Genomic DNA, 26143 nt, shown 5'->3' with positions numbered 1-26143 from the left:
TACACACACACACACACATATATATGTATAGAAGAGAAAGGGGACAGCATAATAACGATAAACTGAAGGATATTGTAGTTTCATTTCCTAGAGTATCATAGGACAGAAGATGTTAAGAAGTTTAAGTCGTGCTGTTGCTGTTACGGTAAAGCCAACAAAATGTATGATAACAGGGATGCCTGCAATTGCTTTGGGGATGTTAGTCCGTCATAACGGTACATATATCAAGAATAATACTTTAAGGGAGACTGCCTCTGCTGGACCTGTAGATATTACCCCATTGAGACTGTCAAATGAACTATATGCTGAATTTAGAGTTCATGGTAGACCTTACGTTGTTACAGAAGGTGATAAAGTCATTCTGCCATATAAAGTAAAGAATGCTGAAGTAGGAGATATATTAGCCCTTACTGATGTCAGGACCATTGGATCCAGAAACTATAAATTGGTGGATGAACCAATAGATCCTTCGTTATATAATCTGAAGGCTACTGTTCTCGAGAAGTCTAAACGGAAATTTGAAATCAGAGAAGTCACTAAGAGAAGAAATAGAAGAGTACGTCACGCAAAGAGGAAAGGTGATTTGACTATGATTAGAATCAGCGAGTTGTCCGTAAATTAGTTCATACTGCATTGCTTTTTCGTTTTTTTGAAGAAGAATAGACATCGTGTATTTCTTTAACCCACTATCCACTTCTCTCGTTTTATCATTATGTATTCTTTCCAACATTTACAACTTGTAAATAAAATAATTAAATAAATAATAGCACACAATTCACATGTAAACAGTTAAGATAGTATTACAATAACATGTACGAAGTAAGATATCACGTGAATATCTAGACCGTGAAATCTTTGAAGGTAATGTACAGCTTGAGTAAACAACCAACTAACATTGGGAAATTACACAAACCTCATATGTCATTTGCTATTTTTACTAAGTCCAAACTAATAACTGAAATTATTATCCATTCTTTCAAGCAGAAGATATAACTCTTAATTTGACCAATCTGTTCTTCTGACTGTTTTCATGGAATCTCAATTTTTACTCGGCACTGAAAATTTCTACCATAACAGCCGTATATATTATATATAAGAACAAACATTATTCAATGAACATAAGCATAAACAAAGACTAAGACAAAAACACAAGGCAAAGAAGGTGATTATAGCAAGAAGATTATACATGACATTTCTCAAGAAAGGTACGGTGAATGTACCTGAGAATCCTAATCATTCCAAATCACATTCTGCATCCTCAGTGAAGTCTGCTGGTCAAACTTTAAAAAATCACAACAGAATTAGTAACGATTACGCTAAAAATAGACATTCCACAAACGATCTCAGAAATTCAATTGCTTCTAATGGTTCTAAACTCAGTTACGATCCTCAATACCATTCATCAGAAAAGACACCGTTAGGATCATTATCAGATCAATTGGAGGTCCATACATTGACTGACAGTTACTCAGCTGAAAATGCTACCAATAGCCCTTCTATGACAGCTTCATCGTCGTCAACATTACATACAAGCTCTACAAAACCTTCTCAAAGGAATTCCAATGCATACGGAGGAGATTTTTCTGCACAATCCTCATCAAGGAAATCATCAGGGAATAGCATCAACAGTCTTTCATTCGACAAATTAATTTTATCATGGAATCCTACAGACCCTGACGAATGGAATATACAACGTATAGTCTCATGGTTAAAATTCCATGAATTTCCTGACACATGGATTTCAACCTTTAAGAAACATAGACTCGTAGGTCAAAACTTTATTAAACTACTTGCTTATGAAAATTTTGCAGTGTACGAGAAATACTTACCTCAATCTAAGAATGCATCATATAAGAAATTTCAAACGCTATTAAAACAAACTATGACAAAGAATGTAACAAACAGTAATCATAATCATGGCCATAACAGAGTGAGGTCATCCGACAAACTGAAATCATCACGAAGTTCAAGCGAATCAATCAAGAATAAAGCAAAGGAGGAGATTGGAAATTCTTCTCGATCTGCATCTGAGTCTATGATATCACCGCAGAAGACTGGTCCTTCAAAGACAGAAGACAAATCCAAGCATCCTCAATTGAGAACCCACCAGAAAACTAAAAGTGCTAGTGTTCTCTACAGAAAAAGTTTTATATCATTACGTGGATCATTAACACCATCAACACCTGTGTCAAATAATAACCACCAACAAGGGACTAACCAATCAACTAATCCAACTTCAAATATTAAGTTAAAGATCCCATCGAGACCATCTTCCATTATTGAATCAACTGCATCTTCAAGTAAATCAAATACTCCACCGTTATCTCCGTCATCATATCCAAATATATTTAGGAGAAACCATAAAAGTAGTTCGTCTGAATCATCTTTGTTGAATGCAATATTTGGTACTTCACATAACAATTCATCAAATTCTAATCTATCTGTCACCAATAAAAATGGTAGTGGATTGTCTCCAAATACAAATAAAGTACACAATACTATGACAAAACCTCGGTCTATCGAAAGTCCATCAGATAATTCAAAGAGGAAATCGTTTGATTCAGCAAGCAAACTAAAGACAACTCATGAGTCATCATCTTTGTCCCCCACCAAATCCAACGGACAAGAAGAAAAATCGAATCTTTGGGGAAAACTGAAGAGAAGGAGTCAATTTTCTAGCCCTTACTCCTCTTCGACTTTACCAACCCCTGTGGCACCATCGAGAAGCTCAAGTGTGATTACTTTAACACCAGGGAAGTTAAATGATGATATACAATCCCCAAGCGTCTCCACTACATCTTCAAAGCCTCTTAAAAAGCAATCTCCAAAAAGTGATTCTTTGAATAATGCTCCAATTGTTAGTTTACCAAAAGACAAAGAAAAACAACCTCTTTCTAAGGAATCTGTTCTTGATATAGATTTAAAATACTTTCCAGGCAATAAGTCAACAAATGAAGAACACGAAACCTACGTTCTTATTACTAAAGACAACAAAAGTTATATTCCATTCCCAACGAATCAATTCAATTCTCCAGAGGATTTCAAAGATATTATTTGTACAAAACTTAACATTGGTATCAAACAAATGTGCGTTCATATGACAAACTTTAAAGGGGATATCGGATCGCCACTTACTGACGATATTATCAACATGTTAGTTAACAACTCCTTCAAGGGTAGCACTTTACAATTTTATATAAAGGACCATAGCAAAATTCAAAATCGACTAAGAACAGGTACATTATCAAGCGATATCCACCATACTTTGCGCTCCGTGAAGAGTAAGGGTTCGGTAAGATCTGTTACAAGTAGTATACATGGTACTACTGATGATGTCTCTATTGTTACTTCATCATCTGATATCACTTCATCTGAAGATCACTCACCTAGTAACAATTTTCGTAGATACCCACAAACTCCAAGTTATTATTATGATAATGCTGTATTGAATAATAGCGGATCTGAAGAAACGAACTATTGGAATGTTAAAGAGCAAGTTCCGGACGAATTTACGGTGCCAACCATGACATCTAAGCCAGCACAAAAATTCAACTTACATCTACCAGACAAAATAAGAAAAGGTACTTTACAATTAGACTCTGATAATAAGAGTAGTTTTAATGTTCTACGGAAAGATGATACTGGCGAAATTGATTTTAATAAGAGGAGGGAATCACCTTACCTAGATGCTGAATTAGCACCTAAGAGGAATGCTCCAAAACCTCCAAGTAATGTTTCTCCACCAAGGAATACTTCACTCTCGAGTCATACAAATTTGAAACCAAATATTAGAAGAACAAGTACTAAGCGCAAAATGAAAAATATGACAAGACCTATCCCTAGTGGCGCAACTAAGGTACCTGTAGAAACTACAAGCCCTACATCTGATACAATCATGTCATCTTACACTCCTGCATCAACCCAAGTATTGGTACCCCAGCCTTATAAAGGTGCTAATGATATTACCAGAAAAAAGAAGTCAGAAGATGAATATACTAATCCAACTTTATCTTACATTAACAAGCAAAATCTTAATAGGTCTAATTCTGTGGCTTCGACCTCAAATTCTATATTCAGTTCACCATCCCCTGGTTTATTAAAGAGGGGGAGTTCAAGAAGAATCATATCATCTGCTAGTGCTGCTGATGTGTTTGTTGAAAATGATATAACTTTTGCAGATGCACCTCCGCTATCTGAAACAGAGTCCAGTAAGGACGATAATAGTTATGACAGTGATTCATCTGATGATATTATATGGTCTAATGCTTCAGATAAGAGAAATGGTCCATCCACTGAAGAAGGCCAAAAAGAGATTGACACTGATTCTGATATAGTGTTAGTGACCCCTACTACAGGTAAGGATGGACTGGTTCGTAAGATGACATTAAGACCTTCACCAGAAGTGGTTTACCAAAATTTGGAGAAATTCTTTCCAAGCGCTAATTTGGATAAACCGGTTGTTGAAGGTGGATTAACACCAACATCTCCGATTTCTATGAGACAGTCTTTCCAGTCTTCCCAGTCTTCCCAAGTCTCTAATCTTTCACAAAATAATCCATTTGCGCCACCTGAATCTGACTCGCAGATTGAATCACTTCCATCTAACAACATGAACCGTCTAAAGACACCTAGAAGGACTAAAACAATCAGAACTATCGCACACGAAGCTAGTGAGAAGAGAAAACAATCGATGAAGATAAAGAGACAAAATACTAAAATGTGGGGTACCAAGGTTATTGAAATTACAGATAAGCAAGCTGTTGCTATCAATAAAGCAAAAAACTCAAAAGGTGAATATAAAGAATTTGCGTGGATCAAGGGGGAAAAGATAGGTAAAGGCTCCTTTGGTGCTGTTTATCTATCGTTAAATGCAACAACTGGTGAAATGATGGCTGTCAAACAAGTTGAAGTACCAAAATATAGTTCACAAGATGAAAATATTATGAACATGGTTGAGGCCTTAGAATTTGAGGTCTCAACATTAAAAGATCTGGATCACCCGAATATAGTCCAGTATCTTGGCTTTGAGGTCAAAGACAATATTTATAGTCTGTTCCTTGAATATGTGGCAGGAGGCTCTGTTGGTTCTCTTATCAGAATGTATGGTAGGTTTGATGAACCTTTAATTCAGTACCTTACTTATCAAGTCCTAGAAGGTCTAGCCTATCTTCACTCGCGCGGTATTTTGCATAGAGATATGAAAGCAGATAATGTATTACTAGACCAAGATGGTATTTGTAAAATTAGTGATTTTGGTATTTCTAAGAAATCTAAGGATATATATTCCAACGCGGATATGACTATGAGAGGTACTGTCTTTTGGATGGCTCCCGAGATGGTGGATACCAAACAAGGATATAGTGCTAAGGTAGACATTTGGGCCCTTGGTTGTGTTGTTTTAGAAATGTTTGCAGGAAAGAGACCATGGTCTAATCTGGAAGTTGTAGCTGCAATGTTTAAGATTGGGAAATCCAAATCTGCACCACCTATTCCTGATGATACATTGCCATTGATATCTACTGCAGGAAGACAATTCTTAGATGCTTGCTTTGAGATTGATCCAGAGAAGAGACCAACAGCTGATGAATTGCTAAGCCATCTATTTTTAAAGGAAAGTAACAAATACATTTTTGATTCGACAGCACTTTATAACTTTATCAAATCGAATGATAAAATCAATTCCACTAAATTAAGAATTTCATCTCGCGAAGGAACAAAAGTCAACAATATGTGATGATTTATTTATTTGTTTTATATATATATATGTGATAGATAGTATGGAATATTATAGAATAATGATTAAAAATGCGAATTGAACTTAGTTCTAGTGGATTAAAAAAAGAGTCAAATCAGGTGGCACTACCGCCAACTTCTTTATCAGATTCAGTTGGTGTGATATCCTTTCGAATATTACAGGTATAATGGTGCACGACTAAAACGTCAAATCTTAAATTAGCACCCTCTAATATTGCAGACTTCACCTCATCAGAAAATGGTTCTGTTGACTGGAAATATGGCTCGGCCATAATGAATGTCGTTTCTTCTAAACGTTCTTTCGCCTCTATTGAAAGATTATTTTCTATAATACTTTCAACAAAAGACGTGCCAATAATACCATTGACTGTTTTATGTTCGGTCTTGACGTAAATAATTTCGACGTATTCTTCATTCATCCATTCATAATTCTGAAAAGTTGTGAATAACGTGTCAGTAAGACCAGAATTCTTCTCATTCACAAATATTGTACTTTTGTTATTAATTTGTTTGTTTCTATTTCTGTAAAATATTAACAGGAAAATATACAAAGCCAAAAAATCAGAAGAAGTAAAATTTTCATTTGGTAAGACCAAAGTAAAATATCTAGAAGAAAATCTATTGACATTCATTTTACTACTTGTATTCGAAATCAACATTGCCAGATTTGCATTCAGATTTGTTAATGTGTTGAAGAAATTATATGGTAGTTCATTGATGCCTAATAAATGAGAATAAATATGATTGAAATTCTGATATTTTTCATCATTCAATGCAATCGATCCTTTATACTCATAAAGTGCACCTTTTAAAGGAAGTAAGACCAAGTTTCCCTCTTTGATATTAGAAGATTTAATGTTTAATGCTTTTTCTCTAATTGTTGAAAAAATAACTTCACTTGAAAATGGAACTTTTCCTAAACGAGAAAATATATCAAAGATACCTATAATTGAATCTGAATTTGGTGTGAAATGAGATTCTTCATTATAAAGAGTTGAAGATTGTAATAAATCTGTTGTTCTTTCAGTCAGTAGTCTCAAATGAATAACATTTAATGGTACCAAAAAATCAAAACCCAGATCATCTTCTTCAATGACAGTAAGACCTGTCTCATTATCATCAATAGTAGAAGTAGTATTCTTGGACAAAAAACGCTTTAATCTCTTAGTCTTTGTTCTTAATGTAGAATGACTTGAACTATTACTTAATACTCTTGTTCTTTGAGCACTGATAAATTTGGATTGATCATGAGTATTATCATATATCAAATAATTTAAGAATTCCAGGGAAGTCGATATAGCATCTGTAGTGTTTAATACTGTTACCACTTCTGTAACATGAAATGATTTCAAATCTTCAAAGGAGGAAAGTGTATTAGCCAAATGTTCTTCTTTAAGATCCAATTCTGACTCCTCCGTTGTTTCTTCTATTCCATTCTCTGTATCTCTTTTTGCCAAAGTCTTGTTTAATTCCTTTCTATACGATTCTGTGTATGCTAATTGAGTTAAAGGAGTAGTAGCAAAGGTTGATACCAAAGCCATTAGAATAAACATTGCGAATATTTTCTTACTAATAATTTCTGCATTCAAACCAACTGTCAAAACAACAATTTCCACAATACCTTTACAAGACATTAAAATTCCTACTGCCAAAGATTCTCTATAAAATAAACCATGTAATTTCGCCACAATTGCACCTGAAAATACTTTACTAGCAATAGCAATCCCAATACTTGCAAAAATATAACCCCAATCTTTCCCCTCATTTAAAAGAGTTAAATCGACATTTAAACCTGCAACAGCGAAATATATTGGTATGAATACAATATTTGGAATATCTTCCATTCTTTCAGTAAGTTTAACGACGTAATGATTCTCCCTGGGGACTACAAGTCCTGCAATGAATGCACCAAATATTGCATGTACACCAATAATATCTGTAAAATAAGCAGATATAAACATAATAAACAAGACACTCATAGTGGCAAAAGTAGAAGGTTTATTTCTATCCAATTCATGGGTTCTTATTAGAATCCATCTCAAAGCATATTTCAAAGGATAGAAATAAACCAAGAACCAACCAAATGTGCATAATAATATGTACACAGTATTGACTGGACTTGATTCAGAATTTGATAAAATGACACTTAAAGCTAATAACACCCAACCTAAGATATCGTTAATAATTCCAGCTCCCAATACAACAATCCCAGCTCTATCTTTTATTAAACGTAATTCATTAAGTATTCTACACAGTACAGGGAATGCAGTGACAGCCATCGAAACGGCAATAAACACCATAAAGACAGTAAATTTAACTTCTCTTCCTGAATCAATTTTATTAGAATAATTATGATACAACGGAATTGCTAAAAGACAACCAAATCCAAATGGTATAGCTAGGGTAGCTAAACCCATGGATAGAGCAGTCTTCATATGTCTTTTCATAAACGCTGTATCAACTTCTAACCCTAAGAAAAACATGAAAAGGATAATACCTAAATTAGCTGTAAGGTTTAAGCCGGGGATTGAGGATTTAGGAAATACAGTTTCTGTATAATTTGGTATTTGACCAAATACTGTTGGACCCAATATTATACCTGCAATGACTTCAGAAATAACTTTTGGTTGACGTAATTTTCCAAAGAAAAGATGCAAAAGGTTACAAGTCGCTAGGATCAAGCATGTTTGGAATAAAAATAATGTTAAGGGAGAGCTTGAGTTATAATGAAACGGATTAGCTCCTGATAAAACACCGCCCACTTGACCTGCCATCGTTTAAATAAAACTAACAAAAACAGAATATTGTTATATAATGTTGTAATGATATCTTATTTAATAAAAAGTTGATAGTTATAGTAGTAGTTTCTGTCCTTTTATCTCTCTTGTTATATCTGAGGTTTCATAAATTAGTTGTGTGTGTTTATATATATATTTATTACCTTCCTAACAGGAAAAATATATATATAAATTTAAGACATCAAAGGGCGGAAGAAAACGGGGAACTTTAAAGCCTTAAAGTTGGAAGACCACCCCGCAGAAAGTGCTTCACGAAGAGCTTAGATATAACTATACTTGTTGCTCTAATGACTATATTAACAAGTACATCATCAGAATATATGAAATGTGTATTATTATTTTATTCTTATTCATTCGAAAGTAAGACATCCATGGTTATATTTCTTAAATAGAACAGCTTTCTTACTTCTCATTTCTATTATATATATATATATATAGTTCAATATATAATGTCCCTTTGAATCCAATCGTATGATGTTAAATATTAATTATTATATGCCATGAATATTTATAAGTATATATGATGCAATGTGCCAGTATGAATATGTCCATACTATATATGTGTTTATACGTATGTACTCCATCAGTTTAAGGAAATGACTCTGGTGAGAAATCCTCAGAATCGCTGGAATTTGAGGTTGCCAATGATTCATCGTCCCCTTTTCCTGACAATGAACGTCTCAGAAAAGTCCTGTCTGGATGTACAGTTCTAGTTGTGGACTCATTCCAATGTGTAGGTAGTGATTGGTTGGTGAAAGCTCTACGTCTCGTTACTGTTTTGAGAAAGGGCTCATCTTGTAATCCAAAATAAGATTGCGTGAAATGGTCTCTATTTGCAATGATACCTCTTGAATCATGTAACAAACGATCCATCTGTAAGTCAATGTGTCTAAACAATCTATTAAATGCATAATGGGGTTCATTCAATGGGAACCTTAAAGGCGTGTTTGCCGATAACCAGAAATTTGACTCCTCTAATTCGGTACTATGATTTTGTTCATTGAGCGAATGTTGATTAAGAATTCTTAAGTTTGTCCATTGTTGAAAACTTAATGAATAATTTGGATTTGTAATAGATAATTGATGTAATTTTCTTAAATCAAGTAATTGTCTTTGTAAATCTTCCAATTTATAAAACAAAGCATCTCTAGTCTGTGTAATATCTTTATCGGTCAATAAATTGACCACTTCCAAGGGGTCAATGGAATCATCGGACACCCGACTATCATTACCATGCGAACTTTTGGTCTTCATACTATTACGACGTGAATTAGCATCCAGTTGAGCCTCAAGATCCGTTTCATTACTAGTATTATTGGCCATCAACTCTGATCCGTTAAATTTTAAACTTTCGTCGATTTCATCACTTTGTTGATCTCCCTTATCATGTATATTCTGTTCCTGAGGGTGTGATATCGTCGTTGCAACACCTGTAGTGCTACAAACTGTATCATTATCGTCTTCAGGGGGATCGGTATCATTATCTGTATTATATGCTAAGTCGGTTATTAATTCTGGTGTACCATCCACATCCTGTGCATCATCTACAGAATCCACAATAGCATTAGGTGTAACAAATAGTTTACGCGTTTTCAGATGATGGTGATGGTGACGATGATGGCTATGATGTTTCACATGATTTCTCTCAGCCCGAACAGTCCTCTCAGCAGTGTTAACAATCATATATTTTATAGCGAATCCGAACCTTTTGGCAAAATTACTGTCTAGTTTATTTGCTGTATCATATAGAACATCACCCAAAGTAGATAAGATTGCACCCATCAATGGAACTGCGCCAATTGCCCAAACTACAAAGAATGCTCTCCCTGCACCTGTAGATGGTGCAAAATCACTACCGTACCCAATAGTCAATAAACATAAGAAACAAAAATATATACAATTGAAATATGACCAACCTTCCGCATAATGGAATACCATAGCACCAAGCAACCAAAACATTAGGAAGACAATTGTAGTGACCATTAAAGAGAATAAATGTTCTTTAAGCTTTGAAGAACGTTTATACTTGGACATCAGTTCAAAGGATTCTTTATTAGTTAAAGTTAATTTCCCATTATCAATTTTTTTCCATGTGTTTGATCTAATGGTCTCTAACCTATGAAAATAAAAAATTGGACCCGATGATTTTTGAATAATTGATCTTGTCATAAAGACAATTAAACCTAATAATAGAACACCACTCACAGAAAATATTAAAGCCATAATTTTTGCTGCCACACTCGGGGGTAAGATATCACCAAACCCTACCGTCAATAAAGATACTGTACAAAAATAAAGAGCATTACCATATGACACTCCTAATAGACCTGAAAACATTGCCGATCCCCAAATTAGCCATAGGGATAATAGTACTGTAAATAAGATGATACTTCTTTCATTAGTAAATAAATTAAAAGTTGCAGGGTATTTACCTAATCTGAATCCGATAAAATGCACACATAATGTCCCTGCGCATACTAAATATAGACCTGAAGTGAAACAAGCAAACCAAAACCCAATAGTTCTATGAAATCCATGAGGCATATCATATTTAGAACAGACGACGACATCTGCTAATAGTAACCAGCCTGCACATGACCAGCCTGTAATATTAATTGCTTGAGATTTTAAATAACTTAATTTTCTTGTAAAATGCATAATCAAAACAGTATTTGAAATAAATCCAAAAACCAGGGATAAAATGTTTATTGCAAATATACCTTTTGGATCAGCTATCTTTACCGGAATTGCTTGAACCCCATTTACTCCATGATCGACATATTTTATAGCATTACTACGCCATCGTTCAACAACACAGGCAATCGATATAGTGTTTGCAATTGGTCCCAAACAAGCCGTAATTACAGGGAAATAACACGATACAATAAACCAAAATAGAAACGTTCTGGATGACGGATCCTCATTAATGATAGATACACGTTCATTATGGAATTTAAGTGCTTGATGTAGAGCAGAATCCACCGAGGTTTCTGTACTGATCGACCCTGCCATAATTGCATTGGATAATTCGTTAATGAGCTTCTCAGAGTATGTTTATGCAATTCTGTGTATATGCAACTACCTCTCCACTTATATATATAATAATAATATCAGTACTATCATCGATAATCTACGTAATGTATATAGTACAGTCCCCCATCTATTGTTCATCTAATCCATCATGTCATCATTGCAAACAGTCCTTGCGTAATGAAACAAACAAATAAAGCGTGAATAATCCCGCTCCGTATTGAAACGAATGAAGTATCAATAAAAATAAAAGTCGACCAACACAATGAAAGGACAAGAAGAAGAACAATACAACGCAAACGAAGCACAGTACAATGTAAACTCTATAAATAATGCACTAGGGCAGCATAAATATCCAGAGATAATGAGACAGGAGTGTGAAGTTGTTACCGTCATTACGCAAAAGACGGTCGAAAAGGTCCACTGAGTAGAATTAGTGATTGGCCCCACTACTGACAGTTCCAATTGTATTCATTTATGTATATTAGGGTGTGTTGAGGCTATTTGCGAGATATAGTTGTGTCTATCCAAGATAACCTATTATCCATTGAAGTTGTGCTTCAATTTGTATTGAACTATTGTAATTTTGACATCATTTGAAAATGTCTTCATTTTTGGGTTGTTCCGAGAGTTCACATTTCCTGAAAGATTATACACATTATTTTCTAGTTTACTAGACGTTTCTTGTATTCAATGATCGAGTTGCTAATCGGAAGCTCTTGTCCGGTCGGTGTTGTTGCTGTTGTCTTTTTAACAAGTAGAATCACTCGGGAACCTTTGCATATTTATAATCACCTTCTAGGTACTCGAGATACCTGCTGTCATTAGTTCTAAATGTTTCTAACCTTGTAATCTTATAGGAATGTGTCTAGATGGGGGCTCTCACTCGTGTATTGGTGTCGTATTGTCCTTGGTTTCATTCCCCCCTGGAAATATATCAATGCCCTATCTTTTATCTCTTCGTCCTCCCATTCTGTCCTGGACCGACTGTGTGCAGTCACTATCCCAAATCCAAATGTGTCAATTTTGCACAGGCATTTCCTCAAAATTTGCCCTTTCCATTTGAGGGTTTGCTGATCTTAAATATTGCCCAAGTAAATATTTCCAGAAGCCCTAATATTTCATTTCAGAATATTTTGGGGGTTTATGGCACGCGTTATATCTGTTTCGTGCCAAAACCCGAAAAATAATTGTAAACAAACAAAGCGATGAGGATCTCCCCCAGTTAATGAGGGCAAAAAAATACGAACACACAGATAAAATGTATATTAGAGAGATCATGATAGCACACTTGACTAGCTTGCAGTATTATTCCACTTAAACAAGCATAGACCGATCGTTATCAGACTATGGACACACTGAATGAGCAACAGCGGCAGGCTGTGCAGTTTGACCCTAGTGCTGCATTGCAGGTCGTTGCTGGTCCAGGGACAGGGAAAACAAAAGTATTGGTCGCTAGAGTGGCTCATTTAATACTACATTACAACATTCCACCTCAAAATATAGTGGTGACGACATTTACAAACAAAGCTGCGATGGAGATGAAGCAACGTTTGCAAGATTTGCTTCAAAATCATGATGTTCCTTTGAATGATTTAATTATTGGAACTTTCCATAGCGTCTGTCTTCGAATATTAATGAGATATGGTGGATTGATTGGATTAACGTCCGGATGGCATATATTAGATGATAAAGAAGTTGATAAAATTATATTAGAGACTATTCAACAGATGCCAGATCAGATTAGAGATTATGCTACTTCGTTTAAAAGATCGATAAATTTATGTAGGCCATCAAAGAAAAATGGAGATGGTTGGGCAGTACACCCAAAGATTGTTAAACGTGAGATTTCAAGACTTAAATCAATGGCTCTATTACCTGAAGAATATATTCAACAATCTACACATGATGAAGCATTAGCGTATTGTTACTCTACTTATCAATCTCAAATGAATTCTTTGAATGGCTTGGACTTTGATGATTTATTGATGTTTACTTTCCGTTTATTATGTAAACATAGATGTTTACCACAGATTCAACATGTCCTTGTAGATGAATTTCAGGATACAAATAGTATACAAATGGATCTAATGTTCTTATTGGCAAAGGGAAATCATCATTTATCCAGAGGTATAACCGTAGTAGGTGATCCAGATCAAAGTATTTACGCTTTCAGAAATGCCCTTGCATATAATTTCCAACAAATGGCAAATAAATGCCCATTACCTTGTTCTCAAGTGATCCTCGTTGAAAATTATAGATCTTCACAGAGAATCCTTGATACAAGTGAAACCTTAATTAATCAACAACAACATGGGAGGCAACAACGGTTACCTTTAAAAGCACAATTTGATTGTGATTTTCCCCCTGTATATACAAATTTCCCTGTAAGTTTTATACAGGGACCATCATTAGCCAAAGAATTACTTTATTTGAAAGCTTTACCTAATCTATTTACTTATGATAGTTTTGCCATCTTGGTACGACAACGTAGGCAAATTAAATCTATCGAAACAGCTTTAATTGAACATCGAATACCTTATAAGATTGTTAAAGGACATGCATTTTGGGAATTAAAAGAAATCACATCGATGTTAAACCTATTGAATTGTTTATATTCTGACAACAATCCAAATGCCATTATATCAGCTTTAACATACCCTGCAAGGGGTCTGGGTCAGACGTCGGCATCAAAAATAACATCATTGATGAAGGAACAACAAATGAAAGAATCAATGTCTGCAATGGATACATTAAGAGAAATATCTACAGGGAAACATAACCTTGGTATGAACAGTAGAGCAAAATATGTTATTACTAAATTTATTAGTATGATTCAATCCTGTAGAGATACATTCTATAGTACCACAACCAAGACGACTGCTCTGACTGAAATTTTCGATACTTTATACAAGATGTCCGATATGGAAAATGAATATTTATCTCAAGATGGTAAAGAAAACCGTAATAATAAAGAAATTGATAAGACTAGTAATACTGATCCGAATTTAGATAATCCAAGACACAAGAATATACAACTTTTGAAAAAATACTTTTTGGAAACTAAAGAAGTTGAAGAGTTACCTAATGATGCTAAAATGTCTGTACCGATAGATGATATGAAGCACGATTCCCCCATTGTTGAACACATTAGAACGTTTTTCAATTCATTATCATTGTTTACTGCTGATAGTGTCAGTGAAAATAATGGTCAGAGTTCCAGATTAAAAGAAGGTGCTGTTACAATTTCTACGATTCACGGTTCCAAAGGTTTGGAATGGCCAGTCGTTTTTATCCCAGGTTGTATTGAAGGGATAATCCCAAGCGTGTTCCAATCGGACAATAAAGAGGATTCGGATTCAGAAAGTTCTACAGAGAATGATGCTAGTAATGATAAGAACCCAAAATTGCCAACTAATGCAGATGAAAGTTTGGATGAAGAGAGGCGTATGTTTTTTGTAGCACAGACTCGTGCAAAATATTTACTGTATCTATCTTCTGTGGAAGAATCGAATAGTCCGATGTTTGGTGGTCCAAGTAGATTTTTCACTCCAGAGGTGATGAAAACGTTAACTGATCAACAAATGGCATTGGATTCATTATCGAATATTAATAAATTATATCGTGCAATTAATGTAAGACCAGAGAAATTGAATCAGGATTTCTCCTTTAATACATTAGTTAAGGATTATTCAAAATTTGTGGAGAACAGAAGAGAATCAATGATTTGGGCTGGAAATGTACTTAGAAATATGGCTTCGTTGGATCTATCTCGAAATAAATTACCTGCTCCAAATGCTATTTCTAGCTTTACTACTGCAGCTGCTGCTTTAAAGATCGAAACTAACAATAAAAAGCAATATGCGCCTTCTTACTCTACAACTAAAAGAACTCTGGGAGAACAATCGTTACAACTAAGTCCTGGAAGGAAATGTGCTCCTACAAATAATGTAAGAAGATCACCATCCCCGCAACGTCAGTTTGCACCGTGTACCAGAGCACCTGAATCCCCGACAAAGAAATTTGCACCGCCGCCGCAGTTGAATAATAACATAGGAATAACCCTAAGTGCAAACTCAACCTCCAAATTGGACTCTTCATTTTCCAGACCATCTCCAGATGAAAGGGTTTCTGAAAGGGTAGGTGCCCAATTTAGGAGAAGTGCAAGAAGAATAACTTCGACTCCAATTCAATTAACAGAAACATCAATTAATTCCGTAAATAATGAAATATCCATACCCAAGACAAAATTGGAAGATACTACAGCCTCTGAGATCTTGCATAACCCTGATGATTTGACAGTAGATAATAGACCTATTTTTTCAAATGCAAGAACTCTAGCAAATGCCATTAGAAATCCAAAATCAAAAGGAAAAGAATCAAAGAAAAAGAAAGTTACTGTCAAGAAAGAACCTTCCAAGAAGACTACATTCACTAAGACTAAAAAATCTGCAAAGAAAGAGCCTGCGAAAGCCTCTAGTAGTACAAATATTAAGCTAGCTCTCAAGAAGGAAACTAACAACGACTTGAGTTCAACCAAAAATAAAAAGAGAGTCCAAACAGCAGGACCCATATCTAATGTCAAAAGAGAACCTTCTTCAACACAAGTTGATATTTTTTCGCAATTGGCAAATGCTAGAAAGAAAGCAAAAATTGAAAAAAGTGAAATTATCATCTTAGATGATTGATTTATATACATATATAAACATCAGCATACCATTTAATTTAAATGGAACAAAGAAAACATAATAAAAAAATAGTGCATTTATCATAGAAAATTTTGAAGATGTATATAAATCGATGTGATTCATTCTGACCAGAATTACAGTCTTACGAAAATTCTTCTTTTATACAGAATGGTAGAAACTATTGCCAGAAAAGCGGCATAACTAACTAAGGTTAGGAGAGCCGTGTAATCACTGGCATCAATCGTAGTGAATGACATGTTAATTAAACCAGTGCTAACGTTTGATAGCAAGAATAAGACAAGACCATTGGAGTTCATTGCTTCTAACGAAACAGGTAGGTTGTATTTTTTCTTATAATTTCCAAACAATTGATCAACAGCACAGTAGATCGTCAAAAACCCAACATTGTAAGCAGCGACCCAGATAGTGTATGGAAAATTGGCAAATCTTCTTGAGACAGCATGTGGATGGAATGCTAAAATTAATTGGTCTAATGTGATTAGAATTGCAGACCATATCAATAACCCTGAAAGAGGTCTAACTGTAGTATACTTGGCCCAGCCTGTCAATTTCCTTTTGTGATCAATAGTAATGGTAGAGTTCTTGTACAAGTTATTGATAGTTGGAACGTTCCCTAATAGGTAGAAACCAGTACTTTGACCCCATAAGAAAATTGCACAATAACCAATAAATGAAAATATCCCTTCTCTATTCGCATTGAATAGGTTATCTCTGTCTTCTAAAATCAAAAATTTCAAGAATTTTGGGTCATTAACTAACTTCCAGTCGTATATACCTGAAAAGATTAGTGCAATAATGAACCTTGGGATATATTCTGCTAAGGGATCGATAAAGACTAAAACAATTGGAAGGAAAGACAGTGTGATAAAGAAATTCCAGTGTACACCATATTCTGTAACATGTTCTTGATAATCTAAGTTCTTAACAAAATATAGTCTAAGGAGCCCTAGAACTAGAAGACTACTACTGGAACGTAATGCGCCAATCAGACGTCTAAAAATATTAACTCTTGTTTTTGATTGCATTAATCTCCTTGATGAAACAAGACCATTACTAAATACAAACGAACCAACACCTAGATCCATCAGTGACGTTCCCCATGTTTCAACTTTTGCGAAACGACGAGGGAATATTGGAAAATCAACCGCGATGATAGCTAGGCATGTTAGTATCAACATACCAGATCTATAAGCAGATATGTATGGTTTTCTTAAAAGTTGGAACTTTTCATCCTTAGCAACAGGTTTTTTTGGCTTTTGCTTTGAAGTTACTCTTCTATTTGATTTGAAGTAAATGAACATTATAAGACATGGTACTGTCATTAGAGTACTCAACAATTTTATATTACCAGCATATAACGTTATAGATAACAAAAGTGCTAACCAATTAAGGGCAAAATCTACAAATATATTCAATTCGTTATCGCCATTCGCTTCATTTAATAAATTCCAACAAAAATAGGAAGTTAAGGCAACTGAGGTAACAATATTAATTTCTTCGATCGAACCACCGTTCAATCCCGTAACAAACTCTTCCTTTCTAGCCTTTAAAGTAGACATTTTGAAGGCACGGTTTAATTGGTCTGATATAGTTTATTCGTCCTTTCAAGTTTATGTTTTTAAAGTAGTGTTTATATTGTTCCTTTCTATAATTCACAGATCTATCTAACGTGTTACTTTAATAAATTTTTTTCCAGCGAAGTTGCTTAACGGAACTTGTTCTGTGCATGTGATAATAACGTAAAATGAAGGAAAAGAGAACAACAAGACTCTTTAATAGATTGTCATTTGTGTTCTTTTAAAAATATGAATATATTTTTTAAATGCTGATTAAATGATATTTACGTATGTCTATGTATGCGTATAGTGTTTAATGTTTTATATCCCGAGTTCTTTCGCATGATGTCTTGTCATACGCTTAGTGGTTTGATTTCCAGATTCCATCTGATCTCGATGCCCGTAGGTTACTTGAGTGTATGCACCGTTGTTATTAAAAGAATCCTGTACTTGTATTTCTTTTTCTTCTTGTTTAGTATTATCTTGGCCAGTACGTTTCAATTCATCGGAGATCATACTTCCCCAGCTTACTTCTCTCTCAACGGGTCTAAGTTTCTTCACCATGGCCAATTTTGGTCTTTTCGCCATGGGTTTTGTTACCGTTTCTTCATTAACTGGAGGTGAGGGTGAATTATAGTCTGTTTCTAATGACTGCACACGTTTCCTTAAAATTTTCTTTGGTGCAGATGAAGAGGTTTGCATAATGTTTAGTACATCTTTAGCCATTTCTTTTGCAGAAGAGAAATTTGATGGAGTTTTATTTATAGAACCTTCCTTCTTTACTTTCCCATCGGATTCATATTTCTGTGAATCTTGTGTTTTGTTTAGTAATAATCTTTTGGTTGGATCGATATACTTCAATCTACAAATGAAACTACTTGCATTACCTCTAGGCAAACAAACGGTCCATCTACTATCTGAGATACGGATTTTCGGTTCATCGTCGATTATGTTTCGTGTAAAAACTCTTGCAGTGTGAAAGATATCCATAATAAATGCAGGTGTAATAATAGGTATTGGATGTTTCTCTCTGGCGAAATTAATTTTCTCCTTCATTGATTTTTTAAATACGGGACTTGTATGAATATTTCGACGTTCTTTGTCAGATGAATTTGAATCACATTGTTTATAATTTTCTAAGAGTAAATCACTATATTCGTTAGTCCATAAAACGTGTGTCCTTGGGATACTGTTCAAAGAGGCAATGTTTAATAACAGTATGTCTGAGTTTCTATTTAAAAATTCGGAGAAATTAATACCCATTGGTCTCATTAACTCCAGGATTTTTTTCAATTGTAATAATTCTACACCGTAGAATCCGGTGATGGCTATATTTAATATGTGATCCTTATGATTTTGTAATAATTGTGATGATGGGATTAATTTGAAGTCTGATGTGTAAAGGAAAGGTTTTGACCACGAATCTGGTGGTGATATGATTTTTTTATAATAGTAACATCTCTCGATGAAAAATTCAGTTACTAATTCGGGCATTGTCTCCAAATTAGGATCTATATTTAATGAATCTAGAGCCATATTGCTTGGTACAATGAGATAATCTGCATTGGTGGTTCTGTTACTAACTGAGCCATCGTTTTGAGTAATGATTTTTTCAAGAATTTCTTGTTTCCTAACATCAAAACTACGATGTATGGTGAAAGTGCATCCTTGGAAACAACCATATAGAGGTTTATGTGTTGTCTCTGTTTCTGTTTCTGTTGTTATTGTTGTATTTTTTTCGGTGTCTTTGTGATCATTGTTCTTATCTTTGTTGTTAGATGCAAATGTTCTTTCCCATATTTTATCAATTTTTGGTTTTAATTTATTTGTCATTACAGGATGAAGCAATGTATCTTCCTCAGAATCGAGATTTCCTGACATTGTCAGATATTGATTAGGTATAGATATTCGAGGCTCTAGGGAATCACATGCGTCTATACCTATCTCATTATATGGCAATCCAGTGACGTTTTCAATCAGATAATACGGATCGTACTGTAAAGCTAAATCTCTCACGAAACAATCTTTCAACCATTTAAAATGGACTAATGGTATACCACCGACCGATAAAGCAGCCTGAGCTCTTGCACTTTCTGCACTATCTGTAATAAACAGAATTTGTTTATCGGGATGAGTAGTCTTTATATCCAACATGAATTGCGTAGTGTTACAATCGATACAACCCATTGTACGACAAAAAAATTCCAGTTCTTTAATATCTTCATTTTGACACCTACCCAAAAAGATATAAAAATTAGTGAGAGGCTTTGCTCCATATCTACTATGTAATACATGCAACATCCTTAGAGGGTCATTATTCGAATATTTCTGGAAATTAGAATGATTTTTGCAAGATATGTCATCTCCATTAACCCAAATATCGTATAGCTGATCTAGTGCACTATGGTGAATTACTACCATATCATTTCTATGCATAGTAACAAATTGATATTTAGCTGACTCCATAGGGTTAGTTCCTATTACCAAAATGTTCACATTTGGTGTAAGGTCACCAATATACTGCCCTCCTAATTTTACAATTTTTTTAATACATGGTTTGGATAATTCAGGTTCTAGTCCCGTGAAGCAGAACAGCAATCCTTTAAACGGACTTCGTGACTCCATAACCAACTTATGACAAATATGCTTATTGTTACAGGCTCGTACTTCAAATTTTGTTCTCACCTCTAGTAAATATTATAACACGATCTGAAGGTACTTTCTTCTATATGTTCTAGTATACTGTGAGTGTCTCACGAAAATACTGTCATTGGTATATTGTGAATACACCAAACGGCATCGCGTTTCTGTTGTTATTCTGATTATTTTCGGTTTATGGGTCTTTTGTTATGAGAAGCAGACAAACGCCGCAGAATAGAGGGAATTAAGAGAAGTACCACTGTGTTCGTACAGCATGATAGGCGATTCTACGTCACGTGGCAGCATATGCTCGCAGTCACGTGGCTGTAACCGGAAACGGTCGGAAACAGGAGCTCCGATTATTTCCGGTTGCGTTATCTCGCGATTTTTGAATTTCCCGTTCGCCCGGCGAATCAAAAAGTCTCAAAATACATAAACTCCGTTAACCCGGGGAACTATAGGGCGTAAAGTTAGGGTTTCCTTCACACACACAGAGAGTCATTGAATTCCCTTTCTAGCAACATAATACCAAATAATCAACAAACAACCGTTTGGCAATGGGAGACCTTAAACCGTAAATGCAACATAATGTTCATTGAATTCCGTTCTCTAAAGGGGATAGTGGATGTGATCATTAAGTTTGAGCAATTTTTATTCGCATTCTGATATCACAGCCACACGATTATTTACTTTGTTCTTTTATATAATAGGTTAAGATCATATATATATATATATATATATGGGGAGATTGAGAAGTTGCTAATTACGACTTACACATTTTGCTTCCAAAATCGGAACTTATATAATACCTAAAACATTAGATATTCTTTTCTTTTATCGTATTGCTGTTTACAGTAGGGTTTTGTTTTTATATAGGAAATGGTTGGAAAAATGCCAATTGCAACTAGTACGATTGTTCCAAAGAACAGTAAAAATAAACAAAAAAAAATATCATCCACAAATGAATCTCACTTGAAAATATTTAGAAAGACTCAGGCCTGTGATAGATGTCGTTTAAAGAAAGTTAGATGCGATGGTTTGAAACCTTCGTGCTCAAATTGCGCTAAAATTAATTTTGTTTGTACTCATGGTGATAAATTGGCTAGAAGAGGTATTCCAAAAGGTTATACAGAATCACTGGAACAAGAAGTAGTAAGGTTACAAAATTTGTTATCAGAACAAGAGGGACATAATAATAAAGGTGCAGAACCGAATACACCGGTTTCCAAAGAAAATCCGGAATTGGTATTATCCTTTATTAATGATAATTTTCATAAATTTACAAATTATAAAGTGAAAGTGGATAATGACAGACAAATGTTTTTAGGACATAGAACTTGGAATAAAATATTTCATATTGAAAATGATATGTTGAATAATGAAACAGACAATGAAATTCACAAATTTGATGATTTTGAGCCAATCTTAATGACTTTAATGAAACAACAATTGAAATTGAACGGGAATAACTATATTTATCCTCATTTTTTAATAAACCAGTATAGAAATGATACATCTTTAATTAAATCTCAATTAATTCAGGCTGTTAGGCAATTTTTCCTAACAATTAATTCATTAATTCCGATATTATATCCATTCGATATCATGGAGAATTCATTAATAGATATGATTATTATGGGGACGCAACAAACAGATCAACTAGAAACAAATACTACTAAGCCCCCACTATTGAAATTACTCATTTTGCAATATATCATTCAAATTAATTGGAATTGTTACGATGATATGATCTTATTTCAATTGACAAAATTAATTCTTAATGCAAATATATCAGATATTAATATGGTACAATGTCTTAACCTTGCCACTTATTACTTCATGGGTTATTGTCCTACTTTAAATTCTTCATTACAACAGACTATAGTGATGGATTTGACTAATATGAATTATTCAAAATGTCTGTCAATGGCTCTATATATTAATCCTAAAAATTTGCATGAAGTGACTAATGACAACATACGACATTTAAAATCACAAACTATAAATAATGATGAAAACGACTCAATTTATAATGTCACTTTTTGGTGTTTCCAATTTTTAAATTCTTGGTGGTCATTAATCCAAGGTTTACCCAAGGTGAATTTCCTAATTGATGAATTTCAACCAAAAGTATTAAAGATTCCTATTTTAAAATCTTTTTCATTCTTAGTAGATTTGGTGGTAAAATCATTGGATGGAACAAATTTACAATTGATATTAGCTTCAGCAGAACGTTCGAAATTGGTGGTGACTATTGAAAATTTTAGAAATCAATTGACTCGTTACAAACTATATCATAATTATTTTGATCATGATCAAAATGATCAGGAACTGTTGTCTAATAATATTGCGACAAATAAGCCATTGATGTTAGAGAAATCAGAATTTATAGAGATTAATTTAACTTTATTCTATTTAATTCTGACATTAGTTGCAGAGTTAGAACCAGGGCAAACATCTTCTAACAATAATGGGAAAGACATAACGATGGATTCGCAAACGATACTAGGTAAACATGACTCGATCGAAGAAATTAGCTATGAGATATTGACGTTATACTATTTATTGATTTTGCATTATAATTCGTTGAATACTACCTCTGGTAAATCATCACATCAACCATTAAAATTTAATTTATTCCATTTCTTGCCAATTTCAAACGTTGATTTAATTAACACATGCGAAAGTGTATTATGTGATTGGTCAGATAGAATGTCTCAAGTAATAGTACCGGGCGTTAAAGACGTCACTAACAAGAAAATATTAAAAAATCAATATTATTGGAAATTTAATAAATTTAAACAATTTTTGATTAAGTGGTCTTTGTTATGGTATCAAAGTGATATATTAACATTGGAGAAACAACCTTTTATCAAATCCTTTAATATTGATCTTTCGATATTTAAAGTTAATGAACATTTTCAAGTAGCTACCACTCCATCTATTTATTTAAAACAGATATCTGATTTCAATGATTCACATTTCAATTTGACATATAATAATTCTTTAATTAGAACCAATTCAAAGGCAATCATGGAACAATTTAATATGTTTGCTTCAGGGAATAATGCAAACAACAATAATAACATTCCAGGTACGATTAGCAATAGTCGTAATCTTTCGACATTGTTTAAGTCTTTAGCGACTCCGAAGTTAGAAGAAATTAATAGTAATTTATTTCTACCAACAGCAACAACAACCGATACAAATGCACAAGTTCAACAGGATTTTACAATCAATGATCCAAGTCAACCAAATCCCTTATACCTATTGTCACCGTTATTAATTGGAAACCAAGAAGATACAGATGATGGTTATGCTGAAGATGATGATGAGGGATCCTGTGATAACATGGGACCCCTCGAGATACCTTTTAAAACGAAAAGACGTACAGCATCACTATTTCAACATCATCAACACCCTATTCCGTCACAAGGAGAACAGCAGCAACAGCTGCAACATGGTGTCCAAAATGAGAAATCAAAGTCGAATCAACTTAACGTCAAGAGTTTACTTTCCCCTATTACGGTGGGATCTTCTACGTCGTTAAATGAGGAAGTAGGAGTGGATATATCTCTAAACACTCTAAATCCACACAAGAAGAGAAAGATAGATCAAACTGGATATATGTTTTATCCACGAGGGGAAGATGAAAACGGGATCCTGTCTCAACAACAGTCCCCAACATTACCACTACCTCGTACTAGTTCGCTATTGAGTTCAAGAGTTATGCCTCCACCTTTCTCGGGAACTAGTATAACTAGTATATCACAATTACTTATTCCATCTGATGGAGGCAATCCTCAAACAAATATCAATTCTAATAAGAATATGACGGGTTTACCAAGATTGACAGAAACAGAAACACCAAAAAATTTTGTCAACATGTTACTGTTACCATCGAGCTTGTCGACATCTACCACAGCGGTAAATGAGCAAGAACCGATTAAAGATGGAACTAATAAAAAGAGAAAGTGACCAGCGAAATGTTATGTTCAACCATCTCATCTTCATTATATTTATCTATATTCCATTATATATTCCATTATCTAGTCGCATTTCAAATGAATACAAGTCTTATGACCAATCGTGTCATTTACCATTGATTAACCAATTTCCAATATTAAACTTTAAATTGTGTCACTAGCAAAATAAGTTTTATTCATACTTATAATTAATTATGATGCCATATCCACCAGTGTGCTGATGATCCACTACTATCCAGTTGCTATCTCAGTGGGCTATGTGTCACGCATACGGCTCCGTGACTCACTTCCCAACACCCACACACCTCAGACTATCTTCTCACACCTCGGTCACAACAAAAACGCAAAATTTGTGACTGTTTTCTGCTTTATTTTGGCTGCAAGCACCCGTGCCCCACACTGTACCGTTAAGTGCAAGAGACAGAGAGGGCCGTCGCCTCTTTTTTCACTTAAAGTATATAAATGGGGACAAGAAAGAGGATGTCCTTTAAGTACAACTAATGACGACTCGCTATTACATAACTTGAATTATTCAATTTGGAAAATTAAAGTTAAAGATAAACTGAAAATCAGATCTAAATAAGGGATATTATTGTTAAATCACAATAATAACTTAGTTAAACAAACAAACATTTATACAAACAATACAAAATATGTCTACCTCTATTCGTCACTTAACCTCTATCAAAGATCTAACAGATGAAGAATTCAAAATTCTAGTTGACAGAGCACAACATTACAAGACTATCTTTAAGAATGGTGGCTCTGAAGAATTTCAAAAGAATCATTTGAAATTGCTAGGTAGAACTGTTGCTTTGATTTTCACTAAGAGATCTACCAGAACCAGAATCTCTACAGAAGGTGCTGCTACATTTTTTGGTGCTCAACCAATGTTTTTAGGTAAAGAAGATATTCAATTAGGTATTAATGAATCATTTTACGACACTACCAAAGTTGTGTCATCTATGGTTTCTTGTATATTCGCTCGTGTGAATAGTCATGATGATATTCAAGCTCTGTGTAAGGATTCATCCGTACCAATTATTAACTCCTTATGTGATACTTATCATCCTTTACAAGCAATTTGTGATATGTTAACTATTAAAGAAAAATTTGCTGCACATCTAGAAGATTCTTCCAAACCAAATTTGAAGATTACTTGGATCGGTGATGCTAATAATGTCATTAACGATATGTCTCTTGCATGTTTGAAACTAGGGATGGATGTGGCTATTGCTACTCCAACTGGTATTGAAATGGACTCTAACATTATGAACGAAGCTAATAAGATTGCATCTCAAAATGGTACTAAGATTGAAGCATCTCACGACTCTAAAAAAGCTTCAACAGGTGCAAACATTCTTGTTACCGATACATTTGTGTCAATGGGTGAAGAATTTGCTAAAGAAGCTAAATTGAAACAATTCCAAGGTTTCCAAATTAACAAAGAATTGGCTGATTTAGCTGATCCAGAATTTAAATTCATGCATTGTCTACCAAGACATCACGAAGAAGTCACTGATGACGTCTTTTATGGTGAACACTCTATCGTCTTTGATGAAGCTGAAAACAGATTATACGCTGCTATGGCTGCTATTGACGTCTTCGTCATTAACAAGGGTAACTTCAACAACCTAAAATAAGGGAATTTTGCATGTGTGTACATATTT

General features: G+C 34.2%; 9 protein-coding genes across 9 annotated transcripts; 5 read left to right on the top strand and 4 right to left on the bottom strand.

Moving 5' to 3' along the window:
• Window positions 1–109: 109 nt before the first annotated feature.
• Window positions 110–622, top strand: MRPL49 (mitochondrial 54S ribosomal protein bL21m; the record flags this gene model as incomplete). The annotated part of the gene is made up of 1 exon (XM_041552869.1): window positions 110–622. One exon carries the CDS (start codon window positions 110–112, stop codon window positions 620–622), a length of 513 nt encoding a protein of 170 aa, XP_041408803.1.
• Window positions 623–1186: 564 nt separating this feature from the next.
• BCK1 (mitogen-activated protein kinase kinase kinase BCK1) lies at window positions 1187–5734 on the top strand (the record flags this gene model as incomplete). The annotated part of the gene is made up of 1 exon (XM_041552868.1): window positions 1187–5734. The coding sequence occupies one exon, from the start codon at window positions 1187–1189 to the stop codon at window positions 5732–5734; it is 4548 nt and encodes a 1515-aa protein (XP_041408802.1).
• Window positions 5735–5849: 115 nt separating this feature from the next.
• KHA1 (Kha1p) lies at window positions 5850–8528 on the bottom strand (the record flags this gene model as incomplete). The annotated part of the gene is made up of 1 exon (XM_041552867.1): window positions 5850–8528. The coding sequence occupies one exon, from the start codon at window positions 8526–8528 to the stop codon at window positions 5850–5852; it is 2679 nt and encodes an 892-aa protein (XP_041408801.1).
• A 612-nt stretch (window positions 8529–9140) lies between these two features.
• TOK1 (Tok1p) lies at window positions 9141–11564 on the bottom strand (the record flags this gene model as incomplete). The annotated part of the gene is made up of 1 exon (XM_041552866.1): window positions 9141–11564. One exon carries the CDS (start codon window positions 11562–11564, stop codon window positions 9141–9143), a length of 2424 nt encoding a protein of 807 aa, XP_041408800.1.
• A 1367-nt stretch (window positions 11565–12931) lies between these two features.
• Window positions 12932–16270, top strand: SRS2 (DNA helicase SRS2; the record flags this gene model as incomplete). Its single annotated transcript, XM_041552865.1, has 1 exon — window positions 12932–16270. One exon carries the CDS (start codon window positions 12932–12934, stop codon window positions 16268–16270), a length of 3339 nt encoding a protein of 1112 aa, XP_041408799.1.
• Window positions 16271–16404: 134 nt separating this feature from the next.
• On the bottom strand, window positions 16405–17850 carry GWT1 (glucosaminyl-phosphotidylinositol O-acyltransferase; the record flags this gene model as incomplete). The annotated part of the gene is made up of 1 exon (XM_041552864.1): window positions 16405–17850. One exon carries the CDS (start codon window positions 17848–17850, stop codon window positions 16405–16407), a length of 1446 nt encoding a protein of 481 aa, XP_041408798.1.
• A 318-nt stretch (window positions 17851–18168) lies between these two features.
• On the bottom strand, window positions 18169–20472 carry DPB11 (protein kinase activating protein DPB11; the record flags this gene model as incomplete). Its single annotated transcript, XM_041552863.1, has 1 exon — window positions 18169–20472. The coding sequence occupies one exon, from the start codon at window positions 20470–20472 to the stop codon at window positions 18169–18171; it is 2304 nt and encodes a 767-aa protein (XP_041408797.1).
• Window positions 20473–21366: 894 nt separating this feature from the next.
• SIP4 (Sip4p) lies at window positions 21367–24465 on the top strand (the record flags this gene model as incomplete). Its single annotated transcript, XM_041552862.1, has 1 exon — window positions 21367–24465. The coding sequence occupies one exon, from the start codon at window positions 21367–21369 to the stop codon at window positions 24463–24465; it is 3099 nt and encodes a 1032-aa protein (XP_041408796.1).
• Window positions 24466–25126: 661 nt separating this feature from the next.
• Window positions 25127–26116, top strand: ARG3 (ornithine carbamoyltransferase; the record flags this gene model as incomplete). Its single annotated transcript, XM_041552861.1, has 1 exon — window positions 25127–26116. One exon carries the CDS (start codon window positions 25127–25129, stop codon window positions 26114–26116), a length of 990 nt encoding a protein of 329 aa, XP_041408795.1.
• Window positions 26117–26143: the final 27 nt, after the last annotated feature.

Source organism: Maudiozyma barnettii (assembly GCF_903064755.1).
Source record: "Maudiozyma barnettii strain CLIB 1767 genome assembly, contig: KABA2_12, whole genome shotgun sequence".
Lineage (NCBI taxonomy): Eukaryota > Fungi > Ascomycota > Saccharomycetes > Saccharomycetales > Saccharomycetaceae > Maudiozyma > Maudiozyma barnettii.
Note: the sequence above shows the minus strand (reverse complement) of the source record. Positions and strands in the feature narration are given on the sequence as shown.